This window comes from Salarias fasciatus, chromosome 19 (assembly GCF_902148845.1).
Source record: "Salarias fasciatus chromosome 19, fSalaFa1.1, whole genome shotgun sequence".
In the NCBI taxonomy this organism is placed as follows: Eukaryota; Metazoa; Chordata; class Actinopteri; order Blenniiformes; family Blenniidae; genus Salarias; species Salarias fasciatus.
In genome coordinates, this window is record NC_043763.1 from 11,152,540 (window position 1) to 11,173,341 (window position 20,802).

General features: G+C 44.1%; 3 protein-coding genes, 1 long non-coding RNA gene and 1 other non-coding gene across 5 annotated transcripts; 1 reads left to right on the top strand and 4 right to left on the bottom strand.

Annotated features, from left to right (window-relative positions):
- Window positions 1-781: 781 nt before the first annotated feature.
- Window positions 782-864, bottom strand: trnal-cag (transfer RNA leucine (anticodon CAG)). Its single transcript has one exon. It is a non-coding gene; the product is annotated as a tRNA-Leu (tRNA).
- A 97-nt stretch (window positions 865-961) lies between these two features.
- On the top strand, window positions 962-3,116 carry dusp23b (dual specificity phosphatase 23b). The gene is made up of 3 exons (XM_030116983.1): window positions 962-1,217; window positions 1,657-1,936; window positions 2,239-3,116. The coding sequence occupies exons 2-3, from the start codon at window positions 1,667-1,669 to the stop codon at window positions 2,422-2,424; spliced, it is 456 nt and encodes a 151-aa protein (XP_029972843.1). The 5' UTR covers window positions 962-1,217; window positions 1,657-1,666; the 3' UTR covers window positions 2,425-3,116.
- A 725-nt stretch (window positions 3,117-3,841) lies between these two features.
- LOC115407124 (afadin-like) lies at window positions 3,842-14,071 on the bottom strand. Its single transcript, XM_030117482.1, has 20 exons — window positions 13,976-14,071; window positions 12,503-12,695; window positions 12,274-12,395; window positions 12,024-12,148; window positions 11,835-11,938; window positions 11,709-11,750; window positions 11,389-11,594; window positions 11,041-11,186; window positions 10,541-10,635; window positions 10,170-10,441; window positions 9,812-9,955; window positions 7,718-7,916; window positions 7,555-7,646; window positions 7,382-7,468; window positions 7,230-7,295; window positions 7,044-7,117; window positions 6,023-6,141; window positions 5,784-5,942; window positions 5,559-5,647; window positions 3,842-4,750 (listed from the first exon to the last, which is right to left on the bottom strand). The coding sequence occupies exons 1-20, from the start codon at window positions 14,069-14,071 to the stop codon at window positions 3,842-3,844; spliced, it is 3,339 nt and encodes a 1,112-aa protein (XP_029973342.1).
- LOC115406729 (uncharacterized) lies at window positions 4,917-5,886 on the bottom strand. Its single transcript, XR_003933560.1, has 3 exons — window positions 5,784-5,886; window positions 5,559-5,647; window positions 4,917-5,042 (listed from the first exon to the last, which is right to left on the bottom strand). It is a non-coding gene; the product is annotated as an uncharacterized LOC115406729 (long non-coding RNA).
- A 2,091-nt stretch (window positions 14,072-16,162) lies between the features above and the next one.
- On the bottom strand, window positions 16,163-20,326 carry slc22a3 (solute carrier family 22 member 3). The gene is made up of 11 exons (XM_030116938.1): window positions 19,952-20,326; window positions 19,723-19,826; window positions 19,465-19,619; window positions 19,199-19,367; window positions 18,986-19,103; window positions 17,930-18,033; window positions 17,629-17,843; window positions 17,425-17,533; window positions 16,686-16,798; window positions 16,472-16,571; window positions 16,163-16,293 (listed from the first exon to the last, which is right to left on the bottom strand). The coding sequence occupies exons 1-11, from the start codon at window positions 20,324-20,326 to the stop codon at window positions 16,242-16,244; spliced, it is 1,614 nt and encodes a 537-aa protein (XP_029972798.1). The 3' UTR covers window positions 16,163-16,241.
- Between the last annotated feature and the right edge of the window lie 476 nt (window positions 20,327-20,802).

A 20,802-nucleotide genomic window follows, 5' to 3' on the forward strand; every position in this document is an offset into this window, starting at 1 on the left:
GAGAGAATGTAAAGCTTTACCTTCTTTTTTTTTTTTTTTTTTTTTTTTTTTTTTTTGGAAGTTTTCTCTCGTTTGCATCCAGGTGGGATTTTAACCTCGCTGCTTATTTCTGTGGAAAAGTTCATCAAGTACACGGTAAGTAGTTGTGACAGAAATGCTGCGTAGCAGCAAATCCATTATTTTACGTCGTGTTTTCTTTGTCAATCGTAGTTTATTGTTTTCGTCAAGTGTCTGATGGAGCTTTATTTAACACGTGACGCATTTGCGTTTACAAAGGTGTATTTTATGATTTGTTTGTCTGTATTTTGATGTTATTTCCCTCTCAAGGTTTATTTCATCTGTTAGTTTGAACGTGCTTTATTGTTTGTACATTGTTGCAACCACGTGAATAATGTAAAATTGCTTAAAACCTATTACAATTGGCATGGTAGCGGCATGGTTTCTTTTTCGCCAGAGCATGAGGCCTGCAGATTTTTGTCATTCGGTCCTAACCACTGAAGGTGAAAGTATTTCCTTATTTCACCTTTAAATAAAGAGAAGCTGGTTTCTATATTTCCATTCATGTTTTAGGTTACAAGCCTGTTATTGTGAGGGACAAGTTTAAGTAAAGGATATAAATGAACGTCATTTTAAGTGAAAACAGACGCATTATTGAGCGTGAACCGCAAGTTATCTTCTTAGTGTGATAAAGAGCATTGGCAGTTTTATTTAAGGAGCTGTAATGCAGAAAAGCATTACTAAAGGTAATCGTGGACGTCTGTGTGAAAAAAGAAAAAGTTGATGTCAGAAGTGGGATTCGAACCCACGCCTCCAGGGGAGACTGCGACCTGAACGCAGCGCCTTAGACCGCTCGGCCATCCTGACATGTGTATGTGTGTATAAAGCACTTATTGGTTTTATTATCAGATATCGTGTCTTGTATGTACGTTTTCAATGTAGTACAATTTCCAGCTGTTATCAATTAGCCAGCTCTTAGCACGCGCACTGGTTTCTTGTGTTTTATACAGTGTAGATATTGAGATATTGTTTCCCTCGTGGTTGACGGACTGGTTCCGTCCCACCATATATAGCCTCAGACTGCACTTCGCCCCGGTTATACAACGTGTTTGTAGTTTTACTGCTGTCGCTAGTTAGCGAGCGAGTTAGAAGTAGCTGCTAGTTTAGCTTAGCTTCCTAGCTAGGCTACTAGAGGATCCTCCATTCATACCCAGAAATAAGTAAGTAATTTTGCGGGTTATTTAACAAACAAACTCGGCTGTTTTGGAAGACAAACAAGCAATGATTGGTTTACGTGAGAATAAGCTTTCTCTTTTTGTCAGAGTTCACGAAACTGCTTGCTAAGTTGTTGTAGTAACATGTGCTAAGGTTTAGCAAGTGCTTGTTACAATACTTAAGTAGAACGTGGTCTATTTTGTTAGTATTGCAGTGTATTTACACACCGGAACTGTGTGTTGTGTATTTGAAAATTCATCCTGGAGTCAAACTAGAAATAACCAGCCGAACCAGTCATGACATGCTAATGTTGAATTTGTCTGAGTGTGTATAGCCTTTATTTGTAAATTAGCAATACAGTCCAAGTCTGTTGTGAAATGTCAGTGCAATTTCCTGAGAAAATAAAAGGCAACATGAGTTTCATCCCCATGTTCTTCTCCTCAGGCTGATAGTCATGTCCTCCTCAAAGCCGCACAACTTCTCCTGGGTAGAGCAAGGGAAACTTGCAGGACTGGCGTTACCCAGGATGACATGTGAATACCAGTATCTGCTGGACAACGGCATCAAACACTTGGTGTGCCTGTGTGAGAGGAAGCCACCTTACCATGACTCCTGCCCTGACTTACAGCTTCACCACATCAAGATAGTTGACTTCAGGCCTCCCTCGCCCAGTCAGATTGATCAGTTCCTGTCCATAGTGGAGGAGGCCAACTCCAAAGGGGAGGTATGATCTCAGACGCTGACTGCTTGATGGATGCTTATATTTTCATACGTCTCCAGGGCTGAGTGTTTTATTGTTGAACGGGCTCAGGTTCCACAGTAATGCGTTCTTGAACATGTGGCATGAATTTAACTGAGCATGCATAATCCTCCTGGAAGAGCAGTGGTGGAGAGAAATTTCATAATGTCTCATATTATTCATTCATCTAAAGTTTGTCTCAAATCCAAGCCAGTATCTGAAACTGGTGAGTCGGAGATGTGTGAATCAGAGAAATGACTGTGTTGCTGTGTTGTCCTCGTCTTCAGGGCGTGGCAGTTCACTGCATGCACGGTCACGGCAGAACGGGGACGATGCTAGCCTGCTACCTGGTGAAGACGAAGAAGATTTCAGGGATTGAGGCCATCAACGAGATCCGCAGACTGAGACAAGGTTCGATCGAAACTCACGACCAGGAGAAGGCAGTGGTGCAGTTTTATCAGCGCACCAAGTAATTTCAACACTTGTGTTTCTGTTTCTAGAAGTATAATCAACAATGATTTTTTGACTGGTTATACTTTTATTGAACAGTCTCTACAAATCATACATATTATCTTGGGGGTGAAAAACATTTCTCAAATGTTGGAATTACATAGACAAACTTCTCTATACTAAGCTCACTTTGTACACGATCCGGTGTAATATTGTCTCGCTAACACATTAGTACAGTTATGAGGACTCTGTTGACAAGCTGTTAAATTCGCTTCATGCACTCGACGCCAGAGAGAAGAGACGCTGACGCTCCTTAAATGTGAGTTTTTCAGGAGCCGACGCTCTCTTGGTTTTCTCCTCCTGGTTTCTGTAAAAACACAACAGCAGCAGAATTACTTGAACCGTGTCTTTTGTGAGGTTTCAAACATCCTGTGCTGTTTTAAAGATATATATTTATGGTGTAAAGAGCTAATGAACTTTTTCTCAGGGATATTTTTCAAATACTTCTGAAGGGTTTGTGCAAATAAAAATGCGTCCTTGTGATGAACAGACAGGCATGGACATTTCTGTGTCATTAGGCATTATCAGTAGATAAATAATGCTTAAATGTAAACTCACTCCTTCAAAGCTTTGTTGTGAACGCCGTCACTCAGTCTGTTTGGTCTTTGATCTGCCAAAACCATGAAAGTTATGCAAAAATAAAATGTCTAATGAAAAGACTCATGTAAATAAATGGCACTTGAAGAATTTCACTTCAGTGTGTTTGTAAAGTGTTACCTGTTGCTTCATCTTTCTTTTTGAAGAGATGAGTTCTTTCACGCTCTTCTGGCTCTTTATGTTCACTGTTTTCATCCATACCGGAGTGCCTTTTATTCACGACCTTGGGCAGAAAAAAAGATAGATGTGTGTATATAATATATATAGTGGCTTTGCAGTAATGCAGATATAAACATTTTTAATTGGGTAATAAATTAAATTCATACAGGATCCAAGTCAACAGTGACTCACTGTTACAGTGACTTTTGTTATGGTTTACAAACATGTTAAAATATGTTGTTTAAATGCCTTTGAGTGATTAATTCTCAAACTGTGGTATGAGCACCAGCTGTGGTCCACACGCTCCCTCTAGTGGTCCTTAGACCAAAATTCGTAACATTTTTAAAAACATATGAAATTGATATTTAAAATAGGCGAGTTTTGTCTTTGTCTGAATGACCGAGCCTGCTATGTTTGCTTCCTGCTTTAGGGACGTGTGTACCTGCTGTCCTATTACTGGGACGAGTTTGTTATAAGGAAATTATCAGTCGTTTAAACCCTCATTAGGAGCAAGAATATAATGTAGTTATCTATTTATTTGGCAATTAAGTTTGTGATGGCACAATTTTAAAATGGGTATTTCACTTTTAAATGTGAGAAGTTCGACCCTGGGTCGGCGTCCTCTCACTGATCTCGCCCCGTGTTTCTCCTCACTTGAGCTCGCTTCTCCAGCTGCTGCAGCGTCACCATCATGTCCAAATCGTCGTCTTCCTCCTCCTCCTCGTCTCCCCTCTGCTGAATTTCCCGCAGTCTCTTCTGAAACTGCCACTCCAGGCTGAGCCTCCTGAGTCGGTCGTTCTCCTCGGCCGTGCGCCTGGCTTTGGCCTGGAGGTCTTGTACCTCCTGCTCCAGCAGCTCCACCATGTGGAGCCTCTGCTGCTCCTCCAGCTTCTCCTGGGCCTCCCTCCTCCACGGGTCCCCCAGCGCCGGGGGGTCGTTTGGCCTGCTGTTCCTCTGTTGAGCTGGAGGCTCTTGGAAGGAAACGTGTTTCGTTGGCGTGATGCTCACCTGCGGTTTGACCGCTGCGTCCCTTTGTGTGTTGGATTTTTGCTGCTGTGTTGACTGAGGCGGCCTCCTCACCGCGGATGTGGGACATGCGTAAATGTGATCGGCTTGGCTTTGAGGACTCTGCTTGTGTCCGTTCAGATGGTGGTTTTGGCCGATCTTGGCCGCCAGCAGAGAAGAACCTTGCTGAAAGGTGATGAGCGGAGGATTCGCCTGCGTGTTCACCGCCCTGGTTACAGGGATGTCGATGCGTATTGGCTGAACCGAAGGCGTGGGCGTGGAATTTTGTAAAAACGGGGTTCTCCAGACGCCGGCGCAGCTCGTACGGCCTCCGTGGGGCTGTTTGGTGGAAGGACTCTTATCAGACAGGATATCATGAGAAGAAACACTCGAGCGGATGGGGAAGGATGAATAGTGGCTGGCAGTTTGCGTTGCACCCGAGTCCCTTTGTGGCCACATGTTCTGCCTGGTGTCCAGCAGGGGGCGTCCTCCCTCCACACACAGGTTCTCCTGTGAGAGGGCTTGGCGCTGGAGGGGAAGACAAAGACTTTAAATGCGTCCACCGAGCTGCACTTGTTCAATCCTCCTCCATTTGTCGTTGTGAGGATTGAACTACTGAAAATATGCAGTGGAAATATTTGCAATTTTCTTAAAAAAAAAAAAAATTAATAAATAAATAAAAACATACCATAAATGTCCTCTTAGAGGAATTCGGCCTCTCTGAAGGTCTCAGAGACACTTTGAATGTTTGACTGGATTCAGATTTGTTTTTGTCCAGAGATTTAGTGGTTGGAAGTGTCAGATATCCTTGGTGAAATGTCTGAATGGAGACACAAAAAAGAAATGAAAGGGAGGTCAACTCAGAGGACGTTTCTTTAACTGTGGCATTTTTCTGAGAGTAGGCTTGTATTTTTTTTTTCTCCCATAAAGTCTAGAAAATCAAACATGGTTGGAAAAATATCACCTTTTCATAAAATAGAGGTCTGTCTGCTTGAAAAAATGGCGTAAGGTGTGATGGAAAATGTAAAAGATTTGCCCAACAGTATGAAACTTTCACATTTCTTAGTGCACAACCACCTCTCCTTTCAGTAAAAGATGGCGATGGATGCTGAAGATGTGTTGGATTGTCTTTCGTCTGCTTCCTTCCGGGGTCGCCACAGCAGATCGTGATCTGCATGTTTGACTCAGCACAAGTTTTCACACAAATGCCCTTCCTGACACCGCCCCCAGCGGGATTACTACCCTGACCCCTGCCAGTCCCAGCCCGGCCGCTCTAACCTCCAAATCCACCGCCGCGCACAAAACAGACATGCGAGAAACATGAGGGAAATCTCACCTCGGTGCAGAGATTGATACTGGAAACAGAAGCAACGTTTCCTCTCACAACTGGGTCAGCAGGTTCATCCTTCTCCTCCAGGCCAAAGTCTGCAGAAATGAGGAGGGAATGAAAATGCTGGAGCTGTTTTTTATGACTCACCCTCGAGCATTAAACATTACACATTAAAAAATTGTGGTCTGTGCTCCCGGCAGCGGTGAATGATGAGAGCAGAGGTGCACCCACTGTTCACGTTGGGGCTGGAGCGATAAAGTTGTCTGTTCCTCTGCATCATTTGCTCCTTCTTCCTTTTGCTGCTTCCGAGCAGCTGCTCCGAGGGAGCGGGATCCGTGTCGCCGCGCAGCACCGACGCTTCGGCGTTCGGCTTAGCCTGGCCTCTTTCGCCTTGTGAAGCAAGAAAAGGTTTTTTAATTAAAGGAAGGACGGCGAAGACGGCTCTCTCTCGCTGCATGCCGGGCTCTAACCTGCGGTCCTTTGTGGAGCTGGCTCCCTCAGCAGAGCCCCGAGGCCACGGTAGCTGGCGCCGAGTTTTTCAACCCGTAAGGTCACAACAGGGCCGGTTTGCATCATGATCGCCGCTGCCCTAAATGAATGTGAGGTAACCAGGTTATTTCTTCATTTCCTGGCTTTATTAATTGTGAGACTGCAGTGAGAGTACATCTCCACTGTTTAATGCTCTCGTCCGGTTATGTTCTCATGCAATGAAACACTCTTTCATGATGGAGGAATTTTTGAAGGCGATTTACTTCAAGCAGAAACACTGGCTTTCTTCTTTCACTTGGCTTTTGTAAAAATTAGTCCTATTTTTCTTCCATAATGTGTCACACTGTTTGGCTGTGTTTTTGTATCACTATTGTTCATTTTTTGTCTGCAGAGTCTTCAACATTTTACCAATCCTCAGCATTTATGAAACAATATTTCAGTCAAGCTTTGTGCAGCATTTCAGAAGCAACATGAGCAGATTATGATAAACTCCTTTTATCATGCTCTGCAGAAAGACAGATTATGAGGCACTGAACTCCAATCAATCACACAAAAAACTGTTAAACACATCAACCAGTCAACAGAATCTTAGTAAAATCATTTTTCAAAGATACTCAAGTTTTGGACTGCAAACAACACATGTTCTGTACTTTCTCACATTTCAATCTAAACCTTACAATATACCAATAAAAAGTTTAATTTAAGTATCTTGAATATGGCTGTTGTCTGTAGTGCAGTATGTTTTTGCAGTATCTGTGCATAGAAAAGAGCTTAATTTTCTAAATTTTGTTTCTTGTTGAGTTTTGTTCAACAATGGAACCGAAATCCCAGACGATGCGACTTCAAAGCTGGTAAAAGGTCAGCGTAACCGGCCTGTGACAGATGAGGGGTCAGGTAGTGCCGCAGTCAGGGATCTCATTTTGAGAGTAATCAATCCAGGACATTTTAATCTGGACCGACAACACAGACCGGACCTCTCCAGCTGGTGGAGGATTTGGCTACCTTTCTTGGCTGACTCCAATCAGACTCTGACCGTCGACACTGAGCAGCTGATCTCCAGCTGTTAACTCGCCATTCTGCACACAGGGAGAGACGCACATGACTTAATTCTTCTTAAAATCTTAGCAAAAAAAATACATAAAAAATTCTCAGTTTCACATTTAAAAGTTTGTCAGAGAAAGTTCTCACCATTTCAGCTGGCCCTCCCTTAACAATAGATTTAATATAGATGCCAAGGTTACCCTGGCCTGCTCCCTGTGGAGAAATAAGAGGGATGCTGTTTGCTCACTCAGATCTGTTTGCATATTTTCGGTGTTACAATGACCGGAAAAGAACGTCACCTTGGCAGCAACAATGCTGACCCCCATCCCACTGTTGAGGGGTTTGTTCAGGGTGATGGTAACAATCTCCGGCTGTCTGTGTGCCGCCTGTCCAAGAAAATGCAATACACCGTTTTATATCAGAGTGAGATCATGCTTGAAATCATCCGAGGCCACGGAGGATTTGTGTTTACCAAGTATGTGTTCTGTTGAGGAGGAGCAGACTCGCTGAAGAACACGGTCCAGTCACCTTTAGGGTTATGCTGGGAGGTCAAAGAGCAGAGACCTGCGAGGGGTGGATGTTATTTGTCATGAAGATCAGGCGGGAATCATGCTTCTGATAGAAAAATCCCATACCTTTCTGACATATTGGCTCCAAAAACTCTGTAAAGCCTTGAGGGATTCCTCTCACTGTGTCACAGGAGTATCCTCCCTCCGGCAGCAGGAAGGGCAGATGGAGGTCGAGGCTCTCCTCCAGCTGGATGTCCCGTCCTTCGCTCCGAATCAGGTTATCCGCCGAGGCCTCGGCAGCCGTCACCACGGCATCGATCAAATCCTGCAGCGGGAATGACAGGCGGCGGAAATATTTCAGGGAAGAGGTCGATCCGGTGTATCAAGCAGATTGGCGTTTGTCAGCGGCGTGACGGGGCAGCGGCGTGGAGGGGGACATCCAATCTGACTGCTGCCACTTTCTGAGCAAAAAACCTGAAGACTGACCCTGAACTCCGACTCCCTGCAGAGATGGGCGGCAGACTAATGATGCTCTGATGCCGCACATCTTCATTGGGTTTGAGGCATTAGGACCAGAGGTGAGTTTGGGAGATTTCCAGCTGGATTGAGTCCTGGAAGCTGAAAAATTATGCTGCAGTCATTTCGCCCTTCAGGTGGCCACATTTCCAGACGTGAAGGCCCGACTGCTACTTTGGTGTGTTTGCTTGCTTTCAGGTTGAAAAGAGTAAACATGGCCGCTGTAAAGCAGTACGTTAGTGCTCATAATATGTACATGCACACAGTAGAATCATGTAAATGTGTGAAAAAGACGATAGCGATGCCTATATTTCTCAATCAAATGCTTTTGTGCCAATATCTTCAAACATTTAGAGGAAGTAAATGTTTCCTCAGTTGATTAATTTCTCAGTTCACTTCAGCTTTGGCTTCATTCATCCTAAAAGCTGATGTGAGGATTGTGTGTGTACTTCTAGTGCTAAAAATCTTACGAGTCAAATGAGTGAAAATATTAACAGCCAAGTGTTGGGAAACATATTCAAAGCACGGAAAAGTTTGAATAATTGATCAGCGACTAACACGATGAGGTAATGAGTAGGCACCAATACAAAGAAAACAAATGAGTCATAAAAATGATCCAACATTTCACAAGATTTTCATGACTGAACGTCCTGTCATTTTATCCGTGTTAAGGAATTAAAGGTCTTGGATGAACTAATGGTTATTTTGTAGTATATTATAGCATTTTTCTGAGGGTCCAAAGCCGTTTTTAGAGACATCTGGGTGGCCTTGGTGTCAGGAAGCATTTATTGTTTTGATTGTATTTTCTTGCATTTCTCATGATGTTTGCATTGAACACCATTATTAAGTTGTGATCATTTTTTCATCCAGGAAACCAGTGTGTGGTAGCCAGAGAAATACACACAGTCTCTGCAGCTCCCATTTTGTTAGTTTACAGTAATAATATCTAATACTGGTGCTGTCTTTTACCTTGTACATTTCCTATTAAAACAAAATGTTCCTCAGAATTTTATCCACAATCCATGTATTTGTTTATGAGACTTGTGTCTATGCACCAGAAAGCAACAAAGGATTGCCCATAAGTGTTTTCCAAGGTTGTCTGAACTGAATCGAAAATGTATCCTATCTCAGCCCCGTCGGAAATTTGATGCTCTTTAATTTTTTATGTCACAGGGAATAGTTTTTTTTTTCTCTCTTTCTCCCCTGTTCATCTCACATTCGCCATGATATTACGAAAAGTAGCTCATTCAAAATAGTTAATCATGTTATAAATGCAAGAGAAATTGCTCGACGCTGAAGGCATTTCACCCCTTATCAGCGAACTCATGAAGCGAATGCAGCCGTCCTCCTGATCTCACCAGATGTAACATGACCTGGATGACTGATAATCTTCACAGGCTTCCTTCAAAAGCAATGGGATAATGTGACAACTCACTTAAACATCATCCATACATTATTTATGATCATATTCATCAGTTTTAATTATTCATGCCATTAAATCTATACAGCCGAGCTCCCGTTGAAGCGGCCGCTGCACTCATGAGCTCTCACTTTAAGTCTTGCTTCAAAACACTCCCAGCCGCTGAATCTGTGTTATGAAATGAGCCGTCTGGTTTCTGTCTCCCGTTCCTGTTGACGCCGGAACCGGCCTGAATGGCTCCGTGCGCCCGGGAGGGGTGGCGGGGGCAGACTGGAGGTACTCACGGGGGGGATGTGCGGCTCGTCGGTTGCGTAGAGGTAGCCGGAGAGCAGCATCTGCAGCTGCAGTGAGTTCAACTTGAAACAGGTACTCTGGATGTCCTTCGTGTCCTGCATCGAGTACTTATTCATGGTCAGGAGCGTGGTTGCCTAGAAACAGGCGGGCAATGCTATTTTAACAGCTTGTACCAAGTGAATCATGCGCTTCCACATTGTGAATGAATCCTGAGAGCTCACAAATGTATGATCTGGCAAACACACTGAACTGTTCTCAGGAAAAACACTTGATTCTGGTTTATTTGGCCATTGAAACTTTTCCCCATTGATTTCATGCGTTTCACGCTGTGTGCAGAGTTTCACACACCTGGACGACGTGTCCCAGGTGGCAGTCGGCGGCCAGCTCCAGGCCCTGCCTCTCCGCCCAGGCCTCGATGGCGGAGAGCCTCTGACGGAGGGCGGCCCCCCAGTAGTGGGAGCGCAGCCCCGGAGCGCCGTCCTCCGGGTTCATGAGCCGGTTGAAGAGCCAGGCGCTGATGAAATGGAAGAGCTGGGAGAAGAGCTGGATGGTGAGGGCCGGGTTGACCCGACAGCGCCGCAGCAGGGACATGGCGTTCATCAGGGTGTTCAGCACCATCTCTGTTCACAGCGGGAGAGGAACTTCAAGTCATGTGACTTTCAAAAGCAAAGAACTGAATCAAATAATCGTGTTTGTAGTATAAATATCCAGACAAGTACCGATACCAGGTGGCAGCGGGCCGTGTTGCTCAGGATCAATCAGAAACGTTGGCAAATGCTTCCTTAATTCATTTTGCAAACACTGCAGCAGGAAACTGTAAGGAATGAAGCACAGCATGCACTAAAAGATTCAGAGCTGAGCAACATTTAATTCTTGCCTGATAAAACCTAGGAACTGACATTTATGTCATTAAAAATCTATATAAGTTGAATGTAAATTAATATAATCTTTAATAATAAGCTGAATGAATCTTATCTTGATGTTACCATCGATATCAGCAAAACTCTGAAAGTCCACTGATAAAGCTGACTCAGCAGTGCCACCCAGTGTCCATCGATATATTATATAGTGCCACTTTAAACATCTTCGGCTTTTATACAGTTAAATTTGTCAGTAATTATTGGTTGATAATTACACTTCAGTTGACCTGTTAAAGTTATCCTTGGCTGCAGAGTTCATGTTGCATTTCCTCCATATTCATTTAGGTTTTACGGGGTACCTGTAGGCTCTGTGCACCAGGCGGGACAGCTCCAGCTGGCTCTGCTGCGTCAGCGGACTCAGGTCTTCGTCATGCTTGAGGAAGTTCAGCAGCTCAGAGGAGTTGGCCAACCAGAAGGCCAGCGCCCCGGCGATGCTCTGCTGCCTCTGGAAGAGGGAAGAAGGTGTCACAATAAGCAACACATAAAGACGTGTGAAAACTGATTTGCTCAAAAAAACTAGTAAAGTAACTTGACTTTGATTTGTTTTAAAGGGAATAATAACATTTGAATTTTGAAATATTTGCATAAATGTGGCATTATATTCCGTTTCCTTTCTGCAGGAGTGAGCGAAGTTGTCGCGGACTTGCCTGGATGACCTTCCCTGTCATGGCCACCATCTTGCTGCTGATGGAGGTCACGCGGTGCAGGCGTCCCGCGGGCGGGGAGCCTCGGCCGTGATGGCGCTGCAGAGCGAAGCGGCCCGCGGCGTAGAGGATGTACGCAGGTGAGAGCTTGAAATGAACCGTGGAGCTGTTGGTGTAATTTATGACTGCGGACAGGAAGGGCTCCTCGGCTGCGAGGCCCACCGGCAGGGGGCAGGACGACGGTGCGAGAGGCGGGGAAACGCAGTGAGGTTACAACTGGACATTTATCACTTTGCACTCATCACGTTTTGCTCCGTACTCACAGTTATCAGAGAATTTGACTCCGACTGGTAATCCAGGCCGGTCTGAAAAAGAGAAACGCGAGTCACTGCAGGGCGAATCATTGATATGTGCATGAACGCAGCAGCTGCAGGTTAAAGGTCAAATACCAGCTGCAGCTGCTTTCTCCGGCCGTTTTTTCTCCGAGCACAGTTTTCGCGCCTCGTTGTCGGACAAACGGACACTGCCGTTGTTCACTGGATTTTCAGTTGGCCTGGAAATAGACGGCAGATGAGTTATTTGTCGTTTGTTTTCCTCTTCGATGCAGCGAGCTGAATGTAAACAGTGGAGCTTTTCACCCGCTCTCATCCTCGGACAGCGTGTCGGCCGCTCCTCTGTTCTTCTCTTTCTTCTTTCCTTTCTTCGACAGCGTCCTCTTAAAGTTTTTGATCACTCCTCCTTTTTCTTTCTCGTGACAGTTTTCCTTATTAATTTAACACATGAAAACAGCAAATACATGTGAAAATGCGCACTTAACAATTTGCATATATATATATATATATATATATATATATATATATAGATGAAGGATTTCATCTTCAGGCAGACTAAATGTTCACTCACCTCCACACTGTCCTTGTCTTTCCTGAGGACAAATCTACCCTCTCTGTTGTCTGAGTTCCAGTTTAATTGGACAAGTAAAGGTCTCTCATCCAAATCCAGTTTACGCTCTTTTTCAAAACAGTCAAATAGAGAGAACAGAGTCCCACCATCAGTTTCACCTGGAAGGAATTCACTGAATGCAGCAGAACTAAAAGTCAGTTTATTTGGATTATACCTTTACTGGTGTGGATCTCATACAGGGAATAGCTGGTCGTCAGCATTTTCATGTCAGGCCTGAATTTCTCGGACAGAATTTCAACGACCTCGCGAGTCGGGGAGCTGCTGCAAACTCGGAGGCACTTCGTGGCCACGTTGCCCTCAGCGTGGTCGTCAAGGTAGAAGCGCATCACGCCGTGAAACTCCAGGTTCTGACAACAGAAAGCAGTTTTAATGATAGATAGCCGTTCAATTTTCTGCTAAATGAAAGAATTAAATATTGACTTTGACAACAGAAAAATCCAGTTTTCTCCTTATAAGTGCATGTTTTTTGGAGGAATTTAAACAGTTCCTCAAACTTTTATGACTGCACTGACAAGAAGTCAAAAGTCAACTATTGAGTTAAATCTGACTCTATAAAACAAAGTGCAGTTGAATTATATGACAAGAACGTCTGGTCTCAGCAAAGAATGACAGTGAAAAAAATACCCTGAGAGCAGAAACCAAAGCTATTTGTAGCACATTGAGGCGCTCCACTACTTTTCATAACGCAAACATTTAATATTCAAGAATGATCGATTCAAACAGACCCTCATGGTTCATCTTAGTCTGACATTTCTACAGTTAGGGTTTATACACCCAGCAAAGCAGAGACGTTTCCTCTCTCTCTCCCGGAGATGTGAGGGAAAAAGTCATTCATTCTCACAGCTTGTTCTTCACACGTCATGGGCGTGGTTAATGCAGAAAAGTAGAGTCCTGCTCTCGAGTTCCTCTTCTTGAAGTCTGAAATATCCCTCTAAGAACTAATGTTAATGTTGCCACCTTGAGAAATCCTCTGTTCTTGAGTGTTTATACACTTTTACTGAGATACTTATACTCTTCAGTTCTAGTGTGCAACAAAAGTGGAGTAGGTTTGAATTTTAAACACCAGTTTTGAAACAAACAGAGGAAGTTACTGTTCAAAGTACAAAGATTCTGCAACATATTAATCATGACAGCGTTCAGAACACCCACTCAGCTTCAGAACTATTTTTCAAACTCAAGTCATTTCAGTTCCATTCAGCAATATGGTTATAACAGTTACATAAGATGGTCATCGGGATTATAATGCCTGACGTAAATCACACGCAGCAACAAGAAACCTGAAGACGAACAGAGCAGTGAGAGCTTGGCATATCGTTTGTTTTCCTCGGGTCAAAGCGGTGCCCTCCTGAATGCATCGGAGTTCCTGACTCATTGCACGGTCAGGAGTATTGCTAGATCGAGTTTTCTGGATCACTACAAACATCCATCCATCTTCTCTGCTGTTTAGATTCTGTTCAGGGGGAGCGGGGAACAAGCGGGGGCTGGAGCCCAGCGAGCAGTGGACGAGGACTCTGATTTGACTGATTCAGTCAAAAGTTTGTTCATCTATTTATTTGTTCACGGCACTGGTTTGATTCATTGATTCACTGTAACGGCTCTGTATTGAAACGTGAAGCAGGCGACTCACCTCATCAGGTTGGCTGATTTCAAACAGATCCAGCCTGGTGTTGTTCCACTGCCGGATGACTTTGGCTAGTTTCTCTCGTTCTTCGTTCTCAGGCATTTTTTTTCTTCAGTTAATCTTCAGTTAAATCCTCTTTGGTAAAAACGCCAGTCAAGAGCGAAATATTCCGTAAGCAGAACTTCTGCCGGGGCTCCGACGCCTTTCTCCGAGCTATTCCCAGTTGGTTATGTGCTCATTGTCCTCTGCAGAGAGTTTTTTAAACATAATTGCCCATTTTCACATCCTCACCCCCTGTTCAAGCCCCCCACGCCCCTCTGCCCTCATTTAACAGGTCAGTGGGTCTTTGTTATGTGAGGCAAACAGTTTCCTAATCATACGTCTGACACAGGCAAGCGATTCCCGGCTTTATAGTCCTCCGCCAAACCCACTCTGTCATTTTCTCATTAGCTCCAGAAGAGAAGGGCCGTACAATTACACTGCTTATAAAATGATTTAACAACACCGCAGAGGACTTGATCTCAAGCTGACAGCAGTCCTGGAAGTATTTCCACCCTCCTCACTGGAGATTATCATCCCCTTTTTGTTTTTTTGGTTTTTTTCGTGCAACATTTTTTACGCCTGAGGGAATCCCACTTCTCATGCATACCAGTGATTTTCGGCACAATTTCTGGTTACATGTCAGCCCATTCAGCCAGCGCCATGTATGTGGGGCAGCTTTTGTTGGCGGCTCCCAAAGCGCTCTGGGTAAATCTTCAATGGAACAAAAGGACGAACAAAAACAACCCTCAATTATATATACAGTATAGCTTTAAGAAGAAACCTAAAACAATCAGGGGTATTGTTGTCTGCATGATGGGATATGCAGAGAAGATGGTTTAGGAGGAGAAGGAGAGATGATGACTGGCGATGCATTGAGGCATGGATTAATGGGAAACGGGAAAATACTGAAATAAGTATACAACTTTTTTCAGATTTTTGGTGTTTTTTGGACCTCGGCCAGATCTATTTTGAACAACTTGATCGAAGTGAGACTTCTAAAGGTGAAATAAGTCAAATACCAGCTAACGTGGTTAGTTACAGTTACCTCACAGAACCTCGGTCTGAATCCAGGCAGTATGCGTGTTCTCCCAGTGTGTGTCGTGGACTATATTAAGAAATCCATCTCCGTGGCTTCAGATGTGAACGTGTGCGTCAGTGATGTTGTGTCTCGTGACGTTGGACCTGCGATGAGCCTGTCTGGTGTGATCCTGCGTCTCAGCTGGACTGGATTCAGATTCCTGCATCACGACTTCCGATAGAGATACATGAAGATGAGAATATTATAGGTTTAATTTGACAGAAAAAAGGCATCAAACTCAAGACTTTCTTCATAAACAGGCCCTGAATTCACAATCGTTAATCATTTCCTGATCTGGCTAGGTGCTGCAGTATTAAGGATTTAAGGAAGCAGTATTCAAAGAGGAGTAAATAGTGGGTTTGTTTTGGTGTATTTTTAGCTGCAGGTGTGATCCACTGTGTGTGTGTGTGTGTGTGAGAGACACTGCTCACTTTCATGTGTATTCATTATTGTGTGCAGTTTTGTGACTTTTTTTGTGTGATTAACAGTTTTATGACAACAGCGAAGCTTCATGTCACAGAGAAATAATATGTCAGGGTTGCTTTGATGGAATTCGGAGATCTTGCTCTAATCTTGTCGAATCGCACAAGGGCTTCGCAAATAGCCACGTGGCGGCAAAACTGGATGTTTTCAGTGTTAAGGGATGGGGCTTGTAAGTTAACACTTCTTCCCATTCCTTTTGAATATATTTTTTATGTATATGTGGAACATAGTGGTTGTACAAAAACGGAAGCATGTATTCAATAAATTTCATTTCATTTCGTTAAATGAAATACAGACATCCAACCTGGGAAGAGACAAACACAACACTGAAAACTTAACAGAGCTGTGTAACACCAAAAAAAAAAAAAAAAAAAATTGTCGACTCTTTAACAGCAAATCAGCCCGAGGCGACATAACGTCACCAGACAGGACAAAAATAATTTCCTCTGCTGAAAATTAGCACTGCTGAGGTGTGAGGCTGCAAAGAAGCGGAGCTTGTTTTTCCCTCTTAATTTCCTTGATTCAAAAAAAAAGAAAAAGAGAAAGAAAAACTCAAACTAATGTAACACAATTTGTGCAACAACAACATCCACTGTACAGTCCTTGAGTGCAGCGATGGCAGTGGGACACCGTGTGGAATGTAAACACAGGGCATCCAGGGAAAGTACTTCAGCTCCCGCTCCTCAGAGGTTCTGTACTGAAGACACTTTCTTCCGTCCTCCTGTCAAGAAAACACAGATATATCAAAAAAGCACAGTGTCAGTGTTTGCAAATCGAAGTTTAAATTCCTGTATGCAGGTTCTTGGTTGTCTGTTATCTTGTGATATTACTGAAAAATGTCTGATCATCAGAGATAAGATGAATACGTTGATAATGTAAAATCTATTAAAACCATTTACCTCTCTAGATTTTCCACGTCCTCCATGGTGGCCGGCAGGGCGACTCCTCTCATCTCAGGTAGCATCATGACCAGACCGCTGTACAGCACCGACATGACACCTGGCGCCCAGTGTGGCATTTGTTTTTTACTCAGAGGGCAAACAACCCCGAGTGTATCTTCTTCATCTTATTTTAATACATGACGATGGCGGCAGGTGGAAAAACGGAGATTACCGTAGAGAAGAAGTGGCAGCTCCTTCCAGATTGTTGCCAGTCTGTAGAGTAGAAACGGGGCCACGATCGCTCCGAAGTCACTGGCTGATGAACACACTGACACACCCACGTTTCTGCAAGAAAAGGAAACAAGGATCTGACATTTCTAGAAATAAGATAAATAGAATAGAATAAAATAAGAATAATATCAAATATCCTCTGTGGTGTTGAACCACATATTTTTGCTTTTTTGTTTTCTTTTCTGTACGTTACAGCTCATGCTTCATTTTACTCCTTCAGCTATTTCCTGCGCGGTATGTATGGCCTGAAGTTGCATTTGGTTTTGTGAAGTAGGTTTTTGAAGAAAACAAGTTGCACGTCCTGGTTCAGCTGGCACACAGACAGGAGGGAAAAAAACTTCAGCACTTGTCATTCCAGAAATGTTGCACAGTTTGTTGGATACGTGTTCAGAGCCAGAGTTAGAAACTTTTGGATCTTGGCTGTTCTGATGCAGTTTTCCTGTAAATGTCTATTTGCAGCCCCTCCAAATATTTCTTACTAAATGCAAGCACATCGCTGTGACCTTACACAAAGTTACTCTGAGAATCTTACTTTCTTGTTAAAACCTTCACTGGCAAACACATTTCTGAAGTCTTTTTCTGGTTCATAATGTCGTTTTCACATCCAGTACAACCTGCTTGTCAGTTCTCACAGCTCGGCGAAAAAAAAAACCCCAAATCAACGCTGCATGATTTCACACCTCAGAGGTGTTGGATACATCTCCGCGTTCGCGAAGTTCAGCGTCTCTATTCCGATGACGATCGCAAGTCTGCCTATGATCGCCGTCAACTTTTTCAAGAAGGAATATTCTGTGGAGAAGGCATAAAAATGAAAACACAAAGACCTGCATGACTTCGCCAAGTGAAGATTCACGTTTGTAGTCATAATTCGGCGTTTACCCTACCAGCAGGCACAAATGGCACTGCGAGGCAGGCGACGCCTCCCGTTAAGTTAGCGATGGCCATGAGGGAGCGGCGCCCCACTCTGTCGACCAGCAGATAGAAGATGAGTCCGGTGGGAAGCTCCACCACAGCAGAGATTAGGAAATCCAAGAAGAGATTACCTCCTACGATTCCTAGCCGCAGGACAAGGCCTTGAAACACAACTGTGCTTGTAAACCTGAGTAAAAACAGTAATGTGTCCAATTTAAATCACAGTTAAAACCTGCAGCAACAATCGATACGGCCTGTATGAAACTGACTTACCAGGCATAGATTAATATTAATGTGTTTTTTCTTATAGTTGGCGCCGTGAACAAATCCATGGTGGAGACCGGGGGTGCTTCTTTGTTTTCCCCCAGTAGCGTTATCTGAAGTCATGTAGATCATCCATTTATTAGATAAATATCTGAATACTTGTTAAAAAAAAAATGCACGGCAGTTTCGTTTCGTAGCATGAAATCAACACAATAACAGCAGCCACTGTGGTGCAGACTGAGCAGATCTCTTTCTCTGACATGTCACATTGTAAATTAGTCTGTTAGAATACATTTCTAGGCTCCTCGCAGTGTTTTTTATGATCTGGATGACACGCTTGAGTTTCCCTATTCATGAACTCTCTAAGTCGATGGTGTATGTATTCCTCAGTGAAACGCTTTATTCGATCAGCTTCCACATGTTTTCATGTTATGTCAAGTTTTCTCACCATAAATAAATCAGTTCCTCTTTGATTATATCTTAAGAAACATCATGAATTTAAGCAAAATAATGAAGCTTCAAAATAATTATATCCTCCAATGCAACTTTTTTTATCTTTAAAGGTGCATTAAGGAGTCTTTGAACTTTAAAAATACTTATTTTTCACCATAAATATGTTACAAATATTCAATGATGTGTACAATGTGCCCTGACATATTCATTGTAAGTACCTCTAACAGCGCTAAATTGTTACTTGAAAGTTGCAGTGCCGGTCCGGCACCACAATTTTTTGGGGGAGAATTTGAGATGATATGACGTAGTGCGCGCTCCCGCTGGCCTGATTTAGTTAGGTTTCGTTTTGTCCGCCATTAATCTGCCAGATGGATCTTCCGGAAAGTAATAAAAGACTGGCTTCTAGCACTGCCACAACTCCAGCACAGACTCCACGCAGGCAAAAGAAACTTAAATTTTACTTGAGCGCTACTTCTTCCGTACACGTACATGGACGCAAGCCTCAGGCACGAGTGTTTCACTAAGCTGCAGTTACACCCAAGGCCTGCAGGGGGCGCTGTTTTGCATAAAATGTGCAAACTCCTTAATGCACCTTTAAGTAAACTACATTACCTCTGGAAGATTTTGTGGTAGAGACGTCCCGTTGCATTTTGCAATTTCCGCGGTGACTTTCATGGCCTCCGCCGTTCTGTTCCGGGAAAACAGCCAGCGCGGTGATTCAGGAATGAGCCTCAATCAAAGCAGACACACCTCAGGTGGATACAGCTTCTTCATCATCATCACCATCATCATCAGAGTGACGTCAGATGTCAATAATCCTCATACCAGTAGTATGAGACAAACAGGATGCAGGGAAGACTCATGACCAGCTGCAGAGTCCTCCAGGAGGACACGGCGTAGGCCAGCATGGGCAGGATGACCATCCCCGCGGAGTAGAAAGTCCGATTCATCATGGACACAAATTTCCTGTTTCTGGATCCAAAGAACTCCAGAACTGTGTGGAAAACTACTTTAATGAAACTGATGCAATTTCATAATACTGTATCAGGTGGTAACACAATGAAAGTATAACTTCTCTCATTTCAACATACCGAGGATAAATGCGGTTGACATCGCTCCCTTTCCACAAAATCCTTGTAAAAACCGGAAAAGGAGCAGCACCGGGTACGATGGCGACAGCATGGCTCCGATCCCCAAGAGACCCACGCCGAGCATCGTCGCAATGAAACATGACTTCCTCCCAAACCTGGGAAAGCAGCGTGGAGCCTCCGTAACTAATGATGACATGTCAAGTCATGCAGGCGGCGGGAAATGAGAAACAGCCGCTTCTAAACTGACACGCGACCCACCTGTCAGAAAGATAGCCGGTGATGAAGGCGCTGATAAAGAATCCAACAGCCAGGGAAACCTGATTCAGATCAGCGAGCCAGGATCGCTCACAAACCAAGGAAAACTGGAAGAAATTCAAATCAGATCAGTTTTTGCAATTTCAAGCTGGTGGCAGCGAGAAAAGCCGACTTGTATTGGAATATAATGTGACGTAGTTAATGCTGTCAGGCAGGACAAAACTGAACCAACCTCGGTGACAGTTGTCGTGCGGCTGCCGTCGAACACCCACCCGCCGTCGCACGCCACCGACCGGGTCGTGTTGGAAATCGGCTGGTCACACTCCACCCGGTCCAGCTGGAGCCTCTCGCAGCGGCTGAAGGAGGCCGACCCTGTGGCTCGAGGCACGGTGGCCTCCCGCACCTCGGCCTCCGTCCAGCCGCAGCGCTCCCGGAGCCGCTCGGACTCCGGAGTCCGGCACCAGTGATCCGGAGTGTGGCCCAAGAAAACAACGGACACCAGCACGAAGGCAAAGAGGGCCAGTGGAAGAGAGCCGACGGTGCCGATCTTCTTCTGGAAGGGCCCGAATTCTCCGACGCTCTCCATGAGCCGGTCGACGTTCGACATCCCTGCTGCTGAGGCGACGGCAGCCGCGTGTGGAGGAGCGGCCGAGAGAGGAGGCTTTTTTAAAGAGAGCAAGTGGAGCAAAGTCCGTCTTCTTTTCAGCGACGTCAGACGGTTTTCAGCTCATGACAAACTTTCAGGTCCTGTGACTTGCTGGATCCACGTCCTGTTTTCACCCAGTTTTGGCTCAGACATCCTTCGTTAGGTTTTAATAAAATAACTTCATTTAGCTTTAGAAACCTCTGTGGAAGGTGAATGTGATCATCATCGTGTGTTATACTTTTGCTTTTTGATTGAAAACTCTACTACAGAGATCAAATGGTCTGCAACCTTCAAGATGAAAAGAACTTTTTTTTTCTTTCCATCAAATAAAGTTTGTCTGGAGCAGTAGAACACATATCTTTAATTCTCTAAAAGCTTCAGGGAGCTGATATAGCCTATCTGAAGAATCAAACTAATGATGCAGACATGCAGAATAT